The 22,601-nt window shown below is 47.7% G+C and overlaps 1 protein-coding gene across 1 annotated transcript in view; it reads right to left on the reverse strand.

Annotated features, from left to right (window-relative positions):
* The window catches only part of MYO9A (myosin IXA), a 161,910-nt gene that overhangs the window by 20,984 nt on the left and 118,325 nt on the right, over nt 1-22,601 (reverse strand). Inside the window, exons 15-25 of the mRNA XM_042885759.1 lie at nt 20,019-20,138; nt 16,194-16,269; nt 12,148-12,291; nt 11,364-11,403; nt 9,948-10,070; nt 6,429-6,509; nt 5,479-5,589; nt 4,131-4,253; nt 3,672-3,821; nt 3,117-3,427; nt 506-2,158 (exon numbers count right to left, since the gene is read on the reverse strand). Coding sequence (XP_042741693.1) covers nt 506-2,158; nt 3,117-3,427; nt 3,672-3,821; nt 4,131-4,253; nt 5,479-5,589; nt 6,429-6,509; nt 9,948-10,070; nt 11,364-11,403; nt 12,148-12,291; nt 16,194-16,269; nt 20,019-20,138 — 2,932 coding nt within the window. The remainder of the gene's footprint in view (nt 1-505; nt 2,159-3,116; nt 3,428-3,671; nt 3,822-4,130; nt 4,254-5,478; nt 5,590-6,428; nt 6,510-9,947; nt 10,071-11,363; nt 11,404-12,147; nt 12,292-16,193; nt 16,270-20,018; nt 20,139-22,601) is intronic.

Raw genomic sequence — 22,601 nt, forward strand, 5'->3', positions numbered from 1 at the left:
CAGCTCTCAGCAACGCAGACAGACACAGCCCAAGCAATCAACGAGAAATCGCAGTTGGAGGTCACAGATTTTCAGAATTCTATAGGGTTTGACTTAATGCTGAAGGACAAGAAGGTGTGAATTTCTACCCGCCAAGCTGCTCTGTACCCTGCTCAGTGGTTACAGATGGTATCTTCCCAATTCTGTATTTTGAAATGCCATTGCTTTGTCACAGCATAAAGATGTTTAAATTTCAGGCAGACAAAAAGTAGGCATTTTTAAATGTAATTTTCCATTTCCTGTTGCTTGCTTGGTGCATTAGCCAACTAGGAAATGAAACTGAAGGGAGTATGTGGGGAAGATCCTGGCTGGATGTGGCTCTGGGCAGCCTGGTCTGGTGGCTGGCCACCCTGCACACAGCAGGGGGTTGGAACTGGATGAGCTTTGTGGGCCTTTTCAACCCAGGCCATTCTACGATTCTATGAGTCTAAAGCCTACGAAGCAAGCACACCATCTCTGTACTCACTGGAGCCCGAAGGGATTGTCTCTGGGTGTGAAGAACATGGCGCCGGCCCGCATCTCCTCGCCAGGCTGGCTGGGCACCCGGGGCTGCCGGAGGCGCTCATTCCTAGAGAAGGGGCTGCCCGGGGCATCCCTGGGGTCTGCAGCCAGCCGGGGGTTGCCCCGTGATTCCAGCGCAGGACCTTCCCTTCGCTCCATGAACATGCTGACCGGTCTGTCCTTGGGGGCAGCGTGGGCCGGAGAGCCGCCCCTGCTCCCGACGGTGAGACCTTTGATGTCCACTGATGAGGCTGGAGCTCCGCCCGGGGCCACGCCGTGCTCCGCTCTGTTCTGGGTGTGCAGGATGAGGACAGACTGAGGCCGACTGTCGGGTTTCTTGGATGGTTTCAGAGTAGGGTCCTTCATTCTGTTCAGTTCGGCCCGCTGTAAAGCCTCCACCCTGCCTTGCTTCTCCAGCTGCTCGAAGGCTTTGCGCTGCCTCTCTAAAATTTCCTTCTGCTGCCGGATCTGCTCCATCATCTCTCTCTCGTTCTGCAACTGGAGCTGCTTTTGTCGCTCTTCCTTCTCCACGTTGAGCTTCTCCAGTCTCTTGATGACAGAGTCTGGAGAGTGGGTCTGCGTTGCAGCGGCCGTCCCACGTTCCTCTCTCTTGGCAGAAGACTTCTCCCCTTCCTCCCCTCCCAAAACTTTGCCCTGCTCTTGCTCAGAGTCCTTCCTCATCTCACAGAACATAGCTGTTTTCTCCTCTCTTTCCACCGCCTTGTTCTTCAAGTTATTCTCCACCTGTGACTGCTTTACCTTCATGTTGTCCTGTGGTGGAACGTAGAAAGTAGGTAGATTACTAGAAAGGAAAGTTTCTCTTGGATGCATCTTGCAGATATTCTGGGGGTCACAGACCACGTGCTCCTTTGCAGCACGGTTATCGGGCAGCTCAGAGTCTGAAAGCATCCTTCTGCAAATGGATAAATTGCTGTTCACATCCGCTGCGCAGAAAGACTTGTCCTGCAGGTGAGGCTGAGGACTGCTAGGCAAAGAGTCCTGGCTCTCAGTGGGAAGCAGCTGAACATCTAAAACCAGGGGAACGGGTTTACTCGGGGTATCTTCGCAGCTTAACATCTCCAAGCTCCCTTGAGAGCTCTCGCTCTCTGGGGTTCCCTGAGGGGAATGAAGCGCCTCAGATACCAGCTCGGTAGACCACTGCCGCTCTTCTGAGGGTGACAGCCCACCAGTGGACCGGACCTTAAGCAGCTCCAAGCTGAATTTCGCCTGTTCCAGCTCACGCATTCTCCGGCTTTCTCTTTTTGCACGAACGACTTTCTTCTGATTCAGATCCTCCAGTGACTTGGGTCTCTCTCGTACAATGACTTCCTCTTCGGTGTCCATCCCGCTCTGGCTGCTGGCTCTCTCGTGCCTCTTGTACGACGAGGTTGCAGAAGTGTCCAGGAGGTCCAAGTGATTGACTCGATTATTCTCCATCAGCGCCTTGTGCTCCTCTATAGCTCTCACTCTTTCTTCAAATGAGCCATCCTCCCACTTGGATGGGTCAGAGCCCTTAATTTCCAAAGCCCCATCTTCCTCCAGTCCATCCTCTTCTCTAATAGACAGGCCATTCTCCAGCTGCATCTCTTTTAACCTCTGCTCTTTCAAGGCTCTAAACCTGCAAGAAAGCAGAAAAGCAGCACATTGTAACACTGTGCCCACTGCACTGGTGGCATCTTGTCACCACAGACATTCCCTTCATCTCACCACTGTCGGCATCTCAAGCAACTCTCCTTGCAAGGCAGGTACAATCTGATGCATGTTCATGTTCTGTACACAGACTGCATTTCCAGTCTTCTCTCTTGCCATCTCACCTACTCAGGATTTGCACCGACGCATGCACCTGTGAGCTTCTCCTGTGCTAATGACAGCAGCTCCAGCCTTCATCCCTGGTGTAGCTTGCTTATAAGCCAGAAAATCGTAACACATTGCATCAGCTTGGCTTTGTCATCTCCCTCATCCTGTCTGGGATGCCTCTGGCACAGCAAACAGGCACTCATCCTCCATGCTAAGAGCTATTTCCAGCTCCCAGCTCTCTGTCAGTCACTCCACACCTTGTAGGCAGTGCCCCCCAAGCACAAATCAAGACCTGCCCTGCGGCCAGCGAGCTGAGGCATGGCTGTGAATGCTTTTCTCCTTGTAGCACCTGGCGTGAGTAACCACTGCCCCTGCTCCTGACTTGCTGACTGATCCACTGTGAGATGGTGCAGCAAGCAGATCGGCCAGCCAATCTGAGTTAAAAATAGGCTACTTAGAGCGGTGCTGTTGCCAAGAAAAAAACCCTTCCAAGTATTTATGTCCTCAGCTTTCCACTGCCTACGTGCTCTAACCTGAAATAGGCTCTGCTTAGTCTAGGAGTAAGATGGGCGGCTAACTGAACTCCTGTTAGAAAGTGCAGACAAAGGAAGGATCAGGGAAGAGCGGAGCAGCACCAGCAATGCCACAAAGGGACACCACCGTGTGTACGTCGCTTTGGTCTCAGCAGTGCCAGAATTCACATCGGCCACCTCTTTCCCTACTGGGCGCTATCAGAAAGCATTTCTTTCTTTACTCATTTATTCAAAGACCAACATTACCTTTGTCGTGCTAAATATCCTCTGCATGCTGCTTGCAAACACAGCACCCCACGCCTGCTGGCTCTGTACCGCTGCTGAGCGCGGTGCCCCCGCCAGGCTGCCTGGATGCTGGCGGCCGCCTCGTGCCTCCGCTTCAGGTGCTCCCTCCAGCAGCTCTGGATGAGGTGGGCCGCAAACTGCATCTGCAGAAACCTCCTCCTCTCCACGAAGCCTCGCCAGTGGGCTTGGAGCACAAGTGCAGCTTTGCTGAGCATGAGCGGGTCTGGTGATGGCTTGCCTTGCTTTTGGCTCTGGTAGCTGCGCCAGAATCTCTGCAAACATAGCGAGCAGAGCAAAAACAGCTTCTTGAAATGGGAATGGTTTAGGAACTGGATAGCACCTGCCTTTATGCCATTTTTCCATCTCTCCCACACCCAAACTACTGCTCTTCTGATCGCAAGTTCTTTCCTAGGAGACGGGAACTGATTTTACGCATCAGATGCTCCAGCTGCAGCCAGAGCTGTATCCGCAGGAGTCATGGAAGTACTTGTGACGAAGCCAGGCACTGCCACCTACCTGTATGATCACTGCTGCCTGCCTCATGTTCAGGAACTGCCTTCTGCAGAGCATACTGCGGAACCAGCGCTGCAGCAGCATGATCCTGCGCAGCACCTCCTGATGGAGCAGGTCCTGCAGAAGCTGCCGCTCGCGCTCCTTCACAAAAACCTGGGAAATAAAAGCACCAGGCATGAATCACAGAGCCTTTGCCTTCCTTCTAGGGAGACAGTGAGCTGCCTGCACACACGTGGGTTTTGAAGGCTACCTTCCTATAACCTGATCCCCGTGACCTGGTCAAAAGAAGACACCAACGTTCCTCTCTATTTTGTATTAACAACATTAAAAGCGTCCTTTAAACCACTGGCTTCTGATGAACAGAAGGAAAATACTTTCATTAGTTAAAAACATATACAAAGGTGCTAAGATAACTGCGCACAAATGCAGGCATATCTTTATCTTAAGCAGATAAACATTTACCATGGTTCTTCCAACTTGGTAATTGTCTGGATTGAGTTTTATTTTCCTGAAGAAATCATGGACATTGTGCTTAGATGGGCTGATTCCTTGTGGCAGAAGGACGTGGAAATGGTTCACAAAGTCCTGAGAAGGCAAAAAAACAAACACTAAGACTGGGTTAAGTGGGTATTGCTGTGTCATCTGCGTAAGTAACTGGGTTTTCCTCCGCTGGCCACACAAAAGGGACCTGTCCAGGTGCAGAAGGACAAATGGAATGTTATGGACTGCAAAGTAATGAGTTTCCTCCATCATTTGTGGTTTAAAACTGCACAGGAAGCACATCAAAGCAGTGGCCCAGGGATATTCAAACATCTCCCAGCGTGGGAGGAGGGATTCTGCACAATGTGCAAGCTCACTTTGAGCAAAAATGCTGCAGATCCCCAGAAATGGCCACTACAAAAGGGAGCAACCAGAATGTGCAAAGCATCACGGGCAAGAGACTGCTCCAAGGGTTGCTGCTGTGAGGACTCAGAGCAGAGGTATCAGGAATGATCCTCCCAAGTAATGCCAGGATTCATCCTCATGGCAAAAAGACCCTGAGCAGTCCTTTCTGAACAGCTGCTGCACAGGACATGACATCTGGCCAAAAGCAGCTGCCAGCAGGAAACAAACTGGCAACAGCAAATCATGAAAGAACTGACACGTGCACTAAAGCTGGCAAAAGTATGGAAAAGCAGAAAATACAACAAGTTGGACTGAAAGCATTCCAGTCAGCCTTATGATGGGATGCAGCCACTGCTGAAAGAATGGGGAAAATGCTGCTCCTGAGGAAACAAAAGTAATGGGCACCCAAAAAGCTGCTCAGTGCCCTATGGTGTTAGACACAGGAGAAGGATCTTTGTCGTTTGGGTGGGTCACACCACAGAGGAATCTCCAAAATATATTTATAATGCTTTTAACAGGGAACCCAAACCGTAACTCTCACACCTTGTTGACTCGGTCTGTTAAAGCTCCAACAGGGACCAGCCATCATCAGTCTGAACTTCCCTTTATCACTATGAAGGGATATAGATTTGTAGAAGTGATTTTGCACGTGTTACGAAAATACACTGTGTGTATTGTGAAAAAATAAAGCTTTTTTTTTTTTTTTTTTTCCAAAACCATAATGATGACTGCAGAGGGACTTGTAGTCTTTGGTCTGGTTCAGCTTAGCAAAACCGCCCACCAGTACTCCCTTCCCGATGTCATCATTACATGTCATCTATTCATTGTTTAGTAAAAACACAACTGCACTTGCAAGTTAGCAACATTCAGACAACTGCAATAACGATGAGGAAAGTGGTGAAAGACTGAAAATACTTGAGCTAACCTGGAAAGAGTATTTGCAGCTGTATCCCGACTGGCGGATGCGAACAGTCTCCAGCATGCCTGTGTACCGCAGCTGCCGGAGCACCAGGCTGTCGCTGAACCTCAGGGGCAGCTGGAAGGGAAAAGGAGGCCAACCATGAGCAACTATTTCCTTGAGCTCCAAGCACCTGAGGAGACTTCTAAGCACGTGGGTGGGTCAACGGGCTCAGCCCGTGTAGCACATCAGCAGGACATGCACACTGGCAACGATGACAAGGGGCAACGTGGGGCCCCAGAAACCATGCTCATGGCAGCAGGGTTGAATCCTGTTTGCTCCTACAGAGCCGTCAGATGGAGAGTTTCATACATCTAACTAGACAGAAAGCTACACAGAGGGGTTTTTGGATCCTCTGAGCTGACTAAGAAAGCCCCATCAACAGCACAGCCAATGAGCAGGGTGAGATGGAGCAATGATGCCCCACTTTGTATTCTTAACCATCTGGGTAAGACTGCGAAGGATTAATATATGAAAAAAATATTCCTATAACCTTCTTTTTAAACTGAAGATCTCTAGCCCAGCAGACAAACAAATCCTTACATCGTATTTCTTGAATTTGCCTTTATCACTGAATCAGTCTGATTAATGTGGCTTACTCTGGAAGAAGGTACAAATATCTTATAACCCCAACTTGGCTTTGGGTTTCTATTTAAAAAAAAATAAAAAAAAATTACATATTTACAAAGTATTTCCAAGATGATTTTAAGCAGAAAATCAGGAACTAAAACCCAACTCTAGTCCACTTCACTACTTCCCCACCTCGTGGCTGTGCTCTAGGAGGATCTGTTACCAAAACACTCTAAAGGTTTCCAGCAGGCTGACTGAGAGAGAGATAAAGAACGAGTTCTGCACGAGAGAACATGGGTTTTACAATCACACCATTAGCAGCATTGATCTCACAGGACAGGGTTTACCTTCTCGGCATTGGATCGAATGCACTTGACAAAATAAGGTTCTGCCTGGCCAAGAGTCTCCATCAGCTTGTTGAGTGATGCCTGCAAGGGAGAATACATCTCCAGTTGGGAAACAGCATGAAGAACAAGGAGAAAACATGCACTGAGGTCACAAAACAAAACTTTGAACAAATGGTGAGTAAACCAGGCAGATGGGAAACCTCCCTGCAACGAGCATCTCACACTGATACAACTTGGCTGCTTCCATCTTCACACCCAACTAAATGGCTACGGAGACAAGCAAGCCTGCTTGTTCAAGGCCTTTGCAGAAACCACAACAACACTCCCGCTGCTCCTTAAGACCCCTGCTTCAGCCTTCCCAAATCAACCAGCAGACCCCAAAGTCCCCCCTGCTGCACCCCAATGAGCCACGCACAGGCACGCAGCGGGAGCCAACGACCTGCTCCCTGTGCATCCAACTGCCAATGTGTCTGAAACACAAACATTTTCATCTGTCAGAAATCATTCCGCTTTCTAAGTCCGAGATCACCGTTACCAGCACAGAAGGGAATTCTCGGTGATGCAACAGGAAGACCTGACAGCTTTCTCCAATAACTGCTTTGCACAGCTTGCCTGTCTGTCTTGCTGAGGGAACTCCCATTAATTCAAATAATTGAATTTACAGATTTTTAAAGCCTGAACATTTCACAGGCTGTTGTGAATCACAGGATTGCTCAGACTGGAAAAGACCTAAAGACCATCAAGTCCAACTGCAATGGATGAAGGTCGTCCCAAAGATGGCCCATCTCTGGTCATAGCTGTCTGCTGAAAGGCACAATAGTGGTCACTGAGAATCAAGGCTCTGCCACATTTCTGACACAGAATTTTCACTGCTTTTCCATTTCCCTTCATTTCTGTGCTACTATTACATGTGTAGATTACAGAAGTGACCCGGTGTTGGAATCGCTGCCGCATCCAACCACTCTATGGGATGCCTGATGAGTGCCTCCAACCTGCAAACACTGCAGCAAAACACAAGCTCTGGGAAATAACACGCTGACTGCTTTAGAGCAGAGCCTAGTCACTGTCCCTGAATCACTGCGGCTGAACTGACGCCTGTGCTGCACTCTGCACTGTATCTATTTCTTTTATGTGCTCTCTAAATGCTTTGGATGTCTCTGATTGCAGAGCACATGACTGACATGGTATTAATAACGTGCTCCAGAGCCGATTACTCGTGGCAATGACCTGATTTTAATAGCGCCAGAACTCCGTTACTTAAAAGATATTCTGTTGCATATATACTGCATACAGCTATGGATTTATGGATATGCATGCTCATAAACCTGTGTGCACAAGTGCATAATGTTAGAATGATGTAATTCATCTGAAGATTGGCTCGCAGAACACCTCCCGATCCTTTTGAAGCCATCCTTAGGGGAAGCCTTTTATGTTAATCAATGTCTGCCTACACGCAGGACCTGGGGAAGAGGGGCTGACGAGGCACCCACATGTGGTGCAGCTGCACACGGAGCAGCCGTGGTGCTGGGGGGCTGTGATGGGGCAGAGCCCAGCTGGTGGGCACAGTCAATCACGCAGCACAGGAAGGCAAAGGGACAGGGGATTTTGAGCTCAGATCTCTGCTCTCCACAGCAGATGGTCCCCCTTCCACGTGCCTCCCGCTGCCATCTGGCCTGCCCTGAGCACTGCAAGGCCCCTGGATTAACTGCCTGCCCCGCTCTGCTGCCCACCCCCAGCTCATATGCCTCTTCCCCAGGGCCAGCCCTGCTGGTTGCGACCCAACATCCCAGCACGGAGAGCCAGCTGAGAGGGGAGCTGGTAATAAATCTGCCCTGAGTTTTGAAGCAAGAGCCATCGCCGCTCTTGCAGTATCCCCTAATCCGGGCAGCCATGACTCAGAGCTATTTTGCAGCAGAACTTCAAGCACGGCTAAAATCAATACGAGACGCAGCAGCTGCGAGCTCCCTGTGCAGGCATCGGCCACAAGGCAGCATTTATCTGAAAAACACAGCAATGCACAAACCCCGTGATGGGAAACATTTGTATTTCCTGTCGCTGATCCAGTTCCACGCTCTGCAATTTTATTAGCTTGCTCTTGATAAAAAGCCATCTTGCAGCCAGCACCAAGTGTTTTTCCCCGGAGAAAACACTTCACCCTTATGAGTGCTAAATGAAATCAGGGCTGGAGTGCCCAGCATTCTTCTAGAAGAGGAGCAAGCAGGAGCACTAGGAGCCAGCACACTGCAATATGCTTTCATTCATTTAAATAAAAGAGGATGAGCTGTATGCATTGTTCTGATGCTGCCAGGTCAGTGCTGCAGTGTCAGAAAGCACAGGAGCAGTGTGAAGGCTCTGCTTTGCTGCATGGGGGGGGGGATCTTCACAGCACCCCAAGCTCTGCTGCTGGGACTTATACAGGAACCTCAGCTCTGCACTCCTCCACATTACATCTAAAGGACAGATGGGTGTCAGGAAAACATCCTCAGTTCAGCCCCCCCCAGATGTATAAATTACCTATGAATTATACTCTGCAGACATTTATTTTAATCAGTGTACAATTAATCCAGACTGAGCTTTAAATATATACATACACATGCATTCTTCATTTTATATATACAGCGTTCTATGTGTGTGTACATACGTATATATATAAAATTACTTGATCACAGCCACATCCATGCACGAAGTCTCTCTAAAAATGACCAACATCTCAAAAATTAAAAGCAAAAACCAAGTCAAACTTCCCCAGAAAAGAATTTTTGTTAAGTGAAATGCTGCATCCTAATACTACCACATGGCAGTGCATGTGACTGGCACCGATTCCCAAGCCCTGATGCACACATCTGAGCATTACTTTAGCTGTGGCTACTCCCAGGGAAGCTTGGCTGGCACACAGCGCTGCCATCATAACAGATGCTGTACTGATCCTCCTCTGAGTTCCCCTGCATGCCTTGAGATAATGCAGCAATGTTTTGACCTTTCTGCACCTATTAAAATTCACATTCCACCTGACTTGAAAACAGACTGAATTGTAAATGTTGAACCTAAGCAAAAAAAACACTTTAAAATCCTATAGCAGAATTTGACTAGCTTTCTGGATTCAGCAGAGAAAACAAGATGATGTGATTGCCTTGAAAGCAAGGAGCCAGAAAACAGGCCATGCACACACACACATCTGCACACTACGTAAATGTTTGATGAGGTGCCTCACTGCAAAAAAATCACAGCACAAAAGAGACCAGCACCAACCCCCCCAGCACAAGGCTCTCCCTGATGCCTTGCTCACCGGTTTTACCCTGACATAACTGCCTTTCTTCCCACCCCTTTCTGCAGCAAGTGACAATCTCTGTCTCTCTGTCCTGCAGCTCACCCTCACGTCCCCCCTCTGCTGTCTTGGAGCATCATCTTGAGCTGAGCTCACATCCTGAACAAACAGTGGTGAAGCTGGAACATATTTACTTTCCATTCAGTACAGGCTTATCTCCAATCTGTACCAAGGCAAACAGAGTGCTGCGTTACCTGGAACTGGGCGCTGATGCTGGGTGGTTTCTTCTTCTTGTGGAGATGGAGAAGGGATTTTGTAATGTGGTCGTGAAGTGTCAGGTTGGTCAGGTGCTTGAGGGACTTCACATCCAGCATGTGCTGTGGAAGACAGATTTCATTCTCTATAAACGTAACTGGAACTTACTGCCACACTATAATCATTTACATGCCCTGCAGAGCTTCCTTACAGTAACCACCCTATTTCATTTCCATGGAAAACATCAGGGAATGGCTTGAAACATATGACCTGCTTGGCCTCCTAGTTCTTGCCAAAGGCTTCTTTGACCATGGGAAGTCTGTCTCTCTGACACACTAAAGTGGGGTTGCAGACAAACATAAATATCGCTGGAAAGTCGACCATTTGTCTATTATTTGCATGGCATTTTAACAACAAACTTGAATTGTGACTGCTGCAAATAATTCATCATGTGCATATAGAAAACGAGCCATCAGCCATAATTAGCAAGTCCAGGGGCTTCATTCCTGTGAACAGGAAACTGTAGATGGAAACCACGTGCTTGCCAGCAGGACCTCAGGATCACAGAATCACAGAATGGCCAGGGTTGGAAGGGACCTCAAGGACCATGAATCTCCAACCCCATTGCCACATGCAAGGCCACCAACCTCCACGTTTAATGCTAAACCAGGCTGCCTAGGGCCCCATTCAACCTGGCCTTGAACACCTCCAAGGACGGGAATCTCCTCTTTGAATAAGGATGGGGGGTATGGGAAAGTCCCAGGGAGGACTGGCACACTGACAGTGCAAAATCCAGTGTAGAATTTCTTTCAGTTGAGCCAGCACTGCCAAGGCCAAAAGAGGCATCAGTCCACAAAACCTACTGAAAACCTCCTTCCTTCTAACTGCTACGAAATGCTCACTTCGTCACACACAGCACATCCACTATTAATGAAGAGTTAATTTACTGCCATTGGAAGATACAGGGACTGCAGGACACACACAGAACGCAGCCGTGCTGTAGGTATGGCAGAAATGATCAATTGTTAAGATTGCTTTTAAGACCAAAAACTGTGCAGGCATCACGAAAATCGCTTTGCTTATGAGATGACAGCCATTCTGCATAACTACTCGCTCTTTTTAGAGATGCAGTTATCATATTTCCCTAGCACGTACACACTCCCCTCCCCAGAAGGAGGAAAGAAAGGGCCCAAGCAGGTCTGAAAAGGAAGATGCGAGTGCTCACACAGACCTCCCCCAGCACAAACCAGGGCTGAAATCCTTGGTTTTACAGACACTAATGAGCCCCAAACAGAGCAGAGATGACAGCAGCCCCAGAACGACCCCAGCCATCTTTCTTACACACACATCAGCATTTCAGCACTGCACCCACAGCCTTAACCTGGGACCAGCAAGGTCAAAACGCTGCTTCTCACCTTTGGGAGACTGGGTTTGGCTTTGCAGTTCTTATTTCGCCTGGGGAGACAACAAATGGCTCAGATTAACCCACTTGTGTAACTGCAGAATAGTTTGTGTGTTACACTACAACAGAACAGTTCTACCATTAAGAAACATCATCCTTTTTTCTTTACTGCAACACAGCACAGACAGTAAGGTCCAAAAACACTGGAGGTTATGAACCAAGCCCTGCAAAATTCCCTTTAGCAACTCCTTCCTACAACCTGACCTGAAATGAGGCTCCCTCTGCATGCTGCCGACTTGTACGGATTCAGCTGAGAGGGAGGTACTCAATCACAGTGCATTCTTACATCAGAAATGAAGGGCTAATTTGGGCAGCGCAGGGACCATCCTGCTTTCTCACACCACCTGGGTGATGCCCTCTGAAACTCCACATCAGGCTGCAATGTGATTCACCCGCATCATTTCCACATCTAATTTGTAATGGAAACTTTGATATCACGTTAAAAAATGTTACTGCATAACATCACTGTCATCTCTTTAGACTGGTTTGACCGGGAGACTCATTCCTTCTCTCACTTCCCCGTACCACTTTACTGTGTCTGTCATTACAAATGAATGATAAGGGATGAATAACTCAGGTATATAAAACATACCGGGGTCGTTTTGACCCAATTGTGTCCAAGCCCACTTGAAACTGATCTTTTTTTTGCTTGTTTTGGCTATTTACATTCCTCTTATTACCCATATTGCTCATTGTATGCCAGGAATGAAGCCAAAATCCCCTCCTTTTGTACTGACATGAGGATGCCGTGGGCCCTTTCCAGCAGCTTGCTGTTAGTTGCGTTCACAAATATCCCATCCTTGTCCAGGAAGGAGCTGGGGCTGGCGAGCCTGCTGTGCCGCATCCCCATCCGGCCATTCCAGCCAACAGCAAAGGCATCCCTGAAACCCAAACAGGGCAGTCAGACACATTTAAGGACAGATGGAATAGACACAAAAGATGGTTCTACGACAGAATAAAGCATTGAGACGATTTACTTAATAACCACTGCCATCTTCTAAGGTGGAAGATCAGAATCACTTCCCCAGTTTGTTCCCTTCTGCCACGGAGCACAGCTGTGCTGGTACCCAGGAATGCGGCTCCCCTGCAGCCCTGGCTTGCAGGAGGATGAAGAGAGGAACCAAAGTCCTCCCTTACAGGAAGGAAAAGCTTCCACAAAGCCTCACATCAAGGCAAGATCCCCTCCAGGGCTGGAGGAGCCTCCTCCCAGTGCCTGGGGTCATACAATACTTCTGTATGGTTCAGCCAGCCTTGCAGAAACTGTCATACAAAATAACATTGTGAGCTGGTCTAAGGAGGGATGTGGGGTCTGCAAAACCTCAGAGATATTTCAGAAAGATGAGAAAAGGGTAGGAAGAGACCCGGCTCATGGAGGGCACCAGTATGGCAGCATCAGTCTTCTGGCCATGAAGATGCCAAAGAACACAGTGGTTTATGCTTTGGAAGAAGTGAAAGATCAAGTGCCACAATGGAAAGAAAATGCTAAGCAAAAAGAGTTGTTAATGCAGGCAGTTCAAAGCTCATAGCCAAATCTTTGGAGTAAAACTGCATAAAGATTCAAGTCTCCTCACTGCCTTGCTGCAATGCTTTTAAAATTCATTCCTAGTTCCATTAAATCTGTATTTTGACGTGTACTGCTATTAAAAGAAAGGATGAATACAGCAAAGCAAACCCTGGATGAGTGCCTCCGGATCTCTTTTTTTAAGCAGCCCATTTGATCCAAGGAAGGCCACAGAGAAGCTTGAATTTCAGTGATGTCTGCAGGCCACCTTCACAGCTAAGGTCCCAAAGCCTCCTGCTTGCAGGGGAAATAAAACCCTGTCTGAACCACTTCCACTAGCCCTCAATGGCCACCCTCAGGACCCACAGCCCATCACTAATTCAGCTGACTGTAACTCAGAATTGAATAAGAAAGTGGTGATATGGGCTCTGAATGAGCCTAAAGAAGAGAAAACCCTATACATTCTCGTGCAGGTTTAAAAAGACCAACCATCTCTGTTTATTACAGACACTCGAGGATGGATATGTGCACACAGTGATGGACACAGCTGTTGTGGTACTCGGAAGTCAATCATCTCACCATGCAAAACCAACTGCTTCAAGACAGACTGATCAACACCTGCTTCCCTGCACACTGCGCCAACATCAAGGAACATAAAACAGTTTCTGCTGCATGAAAGCAGACAGCCCAAGCGGTTCTGGTTAGCAGTGGCATGGCTTTCATTACTCGGTGGCTGCTGAAGGCAGTTCCGAGGCGTGCTGGCTTCCCGACGCTCTGCTGAAGCCTGGTTTCCTCCAGCTGCCATCCCAGCATGTGGGAACCACACGATCACTTTCTTCTGAGATCAGAAGCTCGCTGGGCCCTCCCCATGCCTTCCTGCATGATGTCATGCCTGAAATTTGCTTTTTGAAGAGAGCCCCGGGCTATCCTGGGAGTTGTACAACACAGACTTATCAGCCACCACATGATGATGAGATGGCTTGAAAAGAGAATTCCTCCGTTTCATTTAGCTCTGTAAATCACTCACCAGCCTATCTGTTGGCTCGACACTTCTGAACTGAGGGACAATTCAACCACAGGGCTGTTACAGCAAACCTCTTTCCTATAGGTGTTGTCCTTATCTCTGCAGATCCCTCTTCTTTTTTTTTTTTTTTTTTGACAAGCACAACTTAAAAGCAAAACCTACATTTAGAAAGCATGATTAATGACTCTTCAGATCAAATTTATTCACAGCGAAAGGTATTAAAAATCACACGCCTACTCCAAAAGCGCCTTCTGGAATTTAAAGACATGAGAGCTCACACTGTGGTTTGGGCTTTCAGAAGGCAGGGGCACAGAGGACATGTGGGGACCAGTCCCCAGTGATGCCCAAGGTTGCACTGCTCAATGATGCCAAGATTAGAGATGCTACTGAGCCACCACACCAAGACAAACACAGGGAGAGCACTCTCAAAACCACATTTGTGCCAGTTACAGCAGAGGTGCAGCAGAAATAGAGGTCTGTCCTGAGTGTTTTTAGGATACAACTGCTGAGGATGAAGGAAGACACAGCAGACGCTACCCTTGATGCTGGCTGTTTATGGGAATTTGTGTGATGTCCTGACTTGTTTTAAGCCAAATAAATACAGCTGACCACAGGCTGAACCTCGACAGAAAGGAATAAACACATTCATCTTCTGTGTTCTGTGAGACAGTAGGAGTTTCCCTGCCTTTACAAGATGTACTATCAACGACTCCAGATAATTAAAATGTTTTGGGCTATGAAAATACTGGCAGCCCAACCTGCCCTACTGGCGTGCCCCAAAGTCAGAGCTATACAACCAGAAAAATGCCATCTCACTTCACTGATGTTCTCCAAGCACCACCACCCCATCTGAAGGCTTTCTTTCAATAAGCATCCTCCTTTGCACTGCTGAGAGATGGCAGCTGGAGAAACTGCACAACACCTCTTATCTACCCAGCAAGATCTTCGCAGGGACAAAGTTTCATGTTACATCACTTTTAGGGAAACCTGCGCAACCAGAGAAGTGAGGAAGAGTCACTTCTGGAGGCACCAACCTTGTCTGCCTCTTTCAGAAAGGAAGGGGCACAGATGACATCTATGGCTTTTTGTTCCCCTACGTATTGCTCCTTTTTTTTTTTTTAAATCTAATTTCAATCTTGCACATTTGACTTAAGGCCACTAAATCAGAGATTTAATAACGTACTTAGAGAATATTTTGCATCACACACACAAAAAACCCAACAGTGAGATGCAGGCATCACGGTGTTTGGTGAGCATCCCCTCGACTTGTTCTGGGCTTCTCGTGGAAATCAGAGCAGCCATGAAATTGCAGCTGGATATCTGCAGCTCCAAGCAATAACTTTGGGAGCTGAAGGTACACTGATCATGTATTTCCCAGTGTCCAAATATGTATGCTCAGAGGGAAGCAGGGAAGCACCATACCTCCCTAGAGATGCTATCTGAATAATCAGAATTTCTGGCATCTGCAGAAGGGCAGTACAAGAGTAGCTGGACAAAAGGTGAGTATCTGCACCCACAGTCCCCACTGAAATGAAGACACTTTGCTTCACCAGAAGCTTAATTCTGATGCAGATCTGGAAAAACTTTGGCCAAAGAGGCACAGATCTGCGCCAGAAAGCACAGAACCGACTCTCAATCAGCAAAATTGAATTAGGTGCTTGAATGCCCACAACCCTCAAGGAGGGATAAAAAATAGAACTGTATCTATAACCACGAGTTGAATCTCCTTCAAAGTTCACACGCTGTAACATTACTTTGGAACTAAGATCTCCTGTGCTCTAAGAGACATTCCAGTCACCAGATGTCCCCTGATTTTCCCCTGACAAGCAGCAAACATTTGCTCAGTCGCAATTTCAGACCTTCCCTGGTCCTGAACAGCCAGCAGCACCCGCAGCCATCAATCACACTGCTTGCACACAAACACATCATCTCTACTTTTGCCTCAGAAAAATGTCTGTTTTTTTTTTCCCCATGATATTGGCACATTCATTCTCCTTTTTTTTTTTTTTTTTGCATGCTTCTGACCACTTTGCACATTGCACCACCTACAACCACTGCCTTGGGGCTGAGTAAAGCTGCTTTCTGTGCCTACTCTAAGTTAAGATATTTAGATATCATCACCGGCAGCGAAAGAACTAAGAGAAGACAAAATTAAGAAGCACACTGGGAAAACCATTCACGCAGTCATTAACAGCAGCAGATAGCACTCTCCCATCCAACACTTCCTTGCCATGACAATGTGGAAGCAGGACACTTACCGCTGGCTCCTGTCGTTGATGGTATTGACTCCCTGGAGATCCGAGAGCGGCGTCCGTGGGCTTTTCCGAGTAATACCTACAGCAGCACATGGAGAGGGGAGTTTCTACCTGGCTTCTCACCAGCAGGCAATTAGCAGAGCCATAGCTTAGTGTTGACTACGGTGAGGAGGAGGATGTACATGTCACGGCACATGCTGCCCATACAAACAAGGGTGCCAAGGATGCCAACGTACCCATCGTCGTCGACGTCGTGCCTCTCTGCCCTCGAGTCATAGCCCTGTGAGTAACACTGTTTGCTCAGCGTGTTGCTCTCCCTCCCACGCTCTCACGCTGTGTTAGGGACACGGTGTCCCAGCTTGTAAGCAAAAGCTACAAGGGAAGAACTGCTGTGACGCTGGGGATTGCTTCCTGCATGTCCAAAATATTCCTAACCAGAAGGTATGCGCTGCACCTCATGGGGCATGCACAGCACCTGGGTTTGAACAAGGCGCTTGGAGACAGGGGAACTTATGCCTTCCATGCTTCCTCCCTTCTTGCAGACTAAGGGATGTGGATGTGCACTGCACAGGGAGCTGTTATTGAAGCTGCATCCTTCGAGATGTGCAGATCTAGAGGACCATGAATAATAGATAGCCAAGGAAGTCATCACACATGGTTACAGAAGCAAATGTATCATCGGTTACCTTCCCCAAAGTGGAAATGTTTTGTAACCAAGCATTTAAGAAGACAGAAGGCAATTTTTGTAGGAAACAAAATAGCTTTCAAGCCTCTAAAATACAGCTACTTAGACCCAGCAAGCCTCAATTTGACAAGAAAACAGTCATGCAATTTTAAAATGTGTTGACATGTCTGCTGTGAGACAGGAAACATCGCAGTACTGACTTAAACATGGGAACTGTATGCCCCCTCACTCTGACATTTCTGTAGCAGAATAAAACTGGAAAAAAAAATGAAAAGGAAGAAGCCTAAGAGATAGCTTGTAACTGAATAGGAAGAAGCAATAGCAGATTCCCTGCACACGTTTGTCATTTTTGCTCAAGACAAAACAATTCCTGCTCAAGAGATTTTGCAATCTCTACTTCTGATGATGTTCCAGTAGAGAGAAAGATAATTCACTTTAGTGTTTAGCTATGCCTAGAGTTTAAAACTCTCTTTAAAATCTCCGTTGCTGCCATCAAAGTCATTTTTGGGGTTGCATTTCTCATCAGTGAAACATTCTCTTACCTCTTTCTTTATTTTTTATTATTTTTTTTACCCGTGCTTGGATGCTTGCATGTACACATGCAAAAGACTTCTCTAACTTACAGCACTCTAGAGTGTTTAATGACCAGTTCCAGTCATAGAATCATAGAATGGCCTGGGTTGAAAAGGACCAAATGATCATCTGGTGCCAACCCCCTGCTGTGTGCAGGTCACCAACCAGCAGCCCAGGCTGCCCAGAGCCACATCCAGCCTGGCCTTGAATGCCTGCAGGGATGGGGCATCCACAGCCTCCTTGGGCAGCCTGTTCCAGTGCCTCATCACCCTCTGGGGGAAAAACTTCCTCCTCATATCCAACCTAAACCTCCTCTGTCTCAGTTTAAAACCCCTTGGCCTATCACCATCCACCCATGTAAACAGGCGATGATGAACTTTCATTGCTATCAATGGACTTTCATGGGTATTACTCAGGTTTTCCTTCTATCCTTGCCTCCCAAAGCCCCATCCAATGGAACAGGTCAGTGAAACTGTGAAGACAAGGTTGTTCAAAATCACTGCAACCTCACCCTGCTTCGATCAGGAAAAGGAAACGTCTATTTCAGGCTCCCAAATAACAGCTGCATTACAACTGCACTGCAACTCAGCCACTTTCACATCCCGAGTGACTTTTTGATGAACGTAAGTTACAGTCCACAAGGACAGAAGCTGAGTTAAGGAGAATTGCTTCAGGAATACCAAGAAGACTGCATCGTGCCATCACCTGGCTCTTAAAAGGAGACATTCATACATGCCAAAGCCAAATAAAAGGTGCCATAGTGATGTAGCCCCTTTTCTAGGGAACAGAGAGGGCTTTTTATGAACAAATGGCAAAAAGTTCCAGATTTAACCACTTTGTGTACAGCCTAGAGAATTTTGTATAAGAAACATGGATTAAGAAACTGCATGCACTATAATACACTGCATGCCAAAACACAGCGGTGCAAGAAGCAGCCATTTGTTCCCTGCACCCAGCTCAGCTGCAGGCTGATGAATTTTATATTTCGGAAATGATTTTATTCCCATCTCCCAAATCTATTTCCTCTTCTTCAGCTGTGGTTTCACAAAGAATGATTATGCTTACCACATGTTTTCACAGCAAAGAACTTCAGACAGTGCCCGCTTTGCCCATGAACATCAGCCAGCACAGACGTGGGGTTGAGCTGAGATGTTCACCTCCACACTTTGGAACACCACAGAGGAACACCAACCCCAGGCCGATCACCTGCCCACAGATGTGCTCAATTCAACATCAAAATGTTGTATGTGCTTCAATTCTAGCTTAAGCTGTCTCATGAAACCTGGAGAACAGCTTACGGAAGCATGCCCCATGGGAAGAGACCAGGCCATAATAAGCCAGGCTTCAAAGCATTGAGCTCAGCAGCCTTATACATGGAACCTCCCTGCCTGACACTAAATTAAGGCTGTGTTTCAAAGCAGCTCTACGAATTCTGCCCTCATTCCTAAGCAAACTGCAAATTAAAACCCCCCAAACTTCCCACATTGCTGAGTCAACCTACACATCTTTACCTGCAACCTGAATTGTCTTCACTAAGGTCACTTAACACTTCAGTGTTCATGTCACTGCATTGTGTTTCCTTGCAGTAATAAAAGTAACAGTGGGAAGCTGCAGCAAAAATAATGTAGGTAGACAGAAGTCTAAAATAAGAATTAAAGCACTTCCTCTGCTCCCCCAGTGCTACGCTGCAGGAAGCAGAGAAATCTGATCTGAGGATCCTAGCAGGAAATGAGTATTTGTGGAGTTACCATCCAAGTGCTGTACTTACCATGCCCACTTCTGCAGAAACAAATCCCAGCATTTTGCACTTCTGCCTAAGTTGCTTGAGGGCAACGTTAGCAGCTGGGGCAGCAAATGTGCCCTTGGCTGCATAGAGTCATGCTCCATTTCTGTAAGCTTTGTTATGCAAAATGAAGGAGGAGAACAATGGCGTGGAATGACACATCTCAAGCTGCGAGCATGAAATGTATATGTGTATGCAGACCCTTCTGAAGGTTCACCTGCAGGCTCTGCATCACTCCCTGAAAGCAGTGAGGCCATTCCTAAGGCTCTGACCGACCGCTGCAGGGCGTGCAGCAGGCAGTGATCCCTTGGGTGACGCTGCATACAGCACTGCTGGCAGCCTTGCACGCTCCCTGCAGCCTCCCTTCTCCTCCCACCACACAGCACAGCCCTGGGAATTAGTAGCATGGGCAGGATATCCGTGTTGTCATGCAGAACTAGTTTATCACGTGACAAAGGAGTGAGGGGGAAGAAATGGAGACCAAGTGCATCTTTGCCTGCTTGCTCTGTTAAAATATTGCCAAATGCTTTGTGAGTATAGCCCATGGAGACCATGCAAGTCTTAGGGGAAGACTCAGCAGAACCACCCAACGTCTCAAGAGACGCGGATCTGCCTTTGTTTTCGCTCTCCTATTGATTTCAGATGGGATCCAAACACCTTTTGGCAGCCAGCAGGATGGCTCAGAGGGCTGCTGGGTGATTCCACCCTTCCTACGCCGAATGCACCTGATCTCCATTTCCCCCGTGTGAGTGCGGCATCAGAGAGAAGGGCGGGATTGGAGCCTTACTGTACTTCTCCTCCTTGCATCTCTGCAGGATCTCTAAGCTCCTCTGGTGAACTGGGTGATGGAGAAAGCTAAAACTATCCACACTTTTCAAAACCGCACATGGCACTGCATCATCATGCCCTTGGGAAGTAAAATAAAAACAAAACAAAAAAAATGGAGAGAAGAGAAAGATTACATAAGCAGAAACCAGGAAAGAGTGAAGAACAAGGCTGCCAGCTGCCTGAAGGATGTCAGAGCTCTGCTGCTCAGCTCAGAGCTTGCCTACATCGTAGCAGTTCTGCCCACAAGCAGCAGGGACACAGCGGGACCTCAGCCACCCCACAAGCAGGCAGTGGACATGGCAGCAGGATGGTGGGGCTGGCTGGTATCCCAGCTGCACTGCCATATTGGCCAGGGCACAGAAATGCCATAATTGCCCCAAGATTATTTGGACATACAGTAAATGATTACACAAATCTTGTGCTATCGTTCACTCAAAACTCCTTCCGTGCCTCTGCCAGCTGTAGGCTGCAGTTTCCCGGAGAGGCACCTGGAGGCCTGGCCACCTCAAACTCCCAGCTCATCCCAGTGCTGCGCCTTGCTCAGGCAGCGACCACGTAACAGAAGCAGAAGTCACTCGTATCGACAAGGATTTAGTCTTCCTCGAGGGCAGAGGACTGAGATTGGACTGGGATGGGATCGTTCGTAAGCAAGGATCAGAACTGGGAATGGGTCGAGGTGGAAGAAGCCACCCCTGGGAGGACGTCGTGGTCCAGCTCCAACCACGGGGAGGAGGAGAGGTGACACAGGTGGCACTCTGCAAGCAGGCAGCACCCCTCTGTGGCTGAACGGATCGAGGCAATGGGAAGCCTGAGATGTCACACTCCTGTGTGGTGGGGTCACTGAGGGGTTACCTTGTGTCAGCACATACAGAAGCATTTGTACCAACACGTCACATCGTCAGAAGGGACTGAACTTTATAGAGGAACGCTGTCAAGGGTTATCACTCCCCATCAGCACCACTTCACGCTGCTCAGTGGCACCTCCGGGATCATTGCTGGCAGCTACTCTTATTTGGCCAATAATTATTTCTTTGCAGTTTTTATTAATTTAACTTGGTGCCTGGCTTTGGGAAGAACTCAGCAGAACCCAGCAGGGTTCAGCTCTGCCCATGTTTGTGAGATAGGGGTACGTGCCATTTAATCTGGGAGCAGCCCTTGCTGGCTGAATGGGAACACAGAGCCACACCAAGCCTATCTCAGAGCAAGGACTTTGCTTCACATCCAGCAAAAAGCAGATGGGAAAGCTCAGAGTCCCAACAGCCTGATTTGTAAGACCAGCACCAACCCTTCTAAGTCTTCCCTAGCAAAATACTCTGGTTTTCTTGCATAATACATTCACACCACTGGTACAGCAGACTGCAAAAAGCGTCAATCAGCCAAATTTTTTTCTTAAAAAGCTTGATAATGTTCCTTTCCTCAAAGTTCATTAAAACCAAATCTAGTTCTAACGTGTAGTTCTTCCAAACTATCTTAATTCTCCCTGATACATTCAGTAATAGCAACAATTAAACCAAATTACTGAAAGAGTCCACCCTTCAGCTAATTAGTGCCCCATTTGAGGAGGGTGAGCAGCACCATGGGAGCATCTCTTGGGCACAAGTTTGCAGCTGTGCTGCTTTGCTGCCGTGGGCCTCCAAGTTAAAGGGAACAACAGTCGCTAAAAGCTGTGCTATGAGAACACCAGGAGAAAAAGGAAGACCCCCAAAACACTGCAGGAGGAAAGGGTGACACCACTGCAGCACTTCTAAAGCAGAGCGTGGAGCTCACAGCACTGCATGGCACTGCTGGCACAGAGGAGATAACTGCAAGGCTGGCAGACAAAGAAAGCAGAGCACGTTTTGCAAAGCTGCTTATATGCACAGGCTGCAGGTTTTCTCATGAAATTCCCGCTGGACGTTGCAAGCTGGACTCAGCCAGGCCTGCAGCCAGGTAGAAGCAGTTCAGATCAATTTGGGGTGAAGACAAAAGAATAAAAAGAGGCTTGAAAAAAGCATCATGCCTCAGGCGTGTCACTGCTCACTGGTTACAGCCACTGCCAGGGTGCAGCAGCAGCAGAGAGCTGGGCAGCAGGCCTTCTTAAAAATCACGTTAAATTACGACACGTGCAGCAGGCGTGTGAATGCACACGGCTCTTCTTTGTGTGAGGCTTTTTCTCTGCTAACCCACTGTAATGTCATCAAAAGCTCCTCATCCACATGCACTGAGGCATTCAAATGATGCTAATTAAAGCCAGCAAAGTTTGGTAAAAAAGCAAAATAAACCTAAAACATATGCTGCCTTCAGTTGTCTGCGCTTTCCAGAACAATTACCAGGTAATTTTAGTGCCAAGTGGCTCTTCAATAATTCACAAATGCCTTCTGCCATAGATGCACTGTGCAAAGCTGTGGCTTTTATTTTGGGCAGCAGGAGGGTCAATATTGGATGTTCTTGAGACCATCTGAGCCTCCTGCTTTGCTGCACCTCCTCCATAACCCTTTGCTTTGGGATATTTTGCAAGACATGGGATTTTGCACCGTGTCTTCTGCTGGGTTCTGTGCAATGT

The sequence above is a fragment of the Lagopus leucura genome, unplaced genomic scaffold (assembly GCF_019238085.1).
Source record: "Lagopus leucura isolate 7727_CA_CO unplaced genomic scaffold, USGS_WTPT01 Super-Scaffold_100052, whole genome shotgun sequence".
Lineage (NCBI taxonomy): Eukaryota > Metazoa > Chordata > Aves > Galliformes > Phasianidae > Lagopus > Lagopus leucura.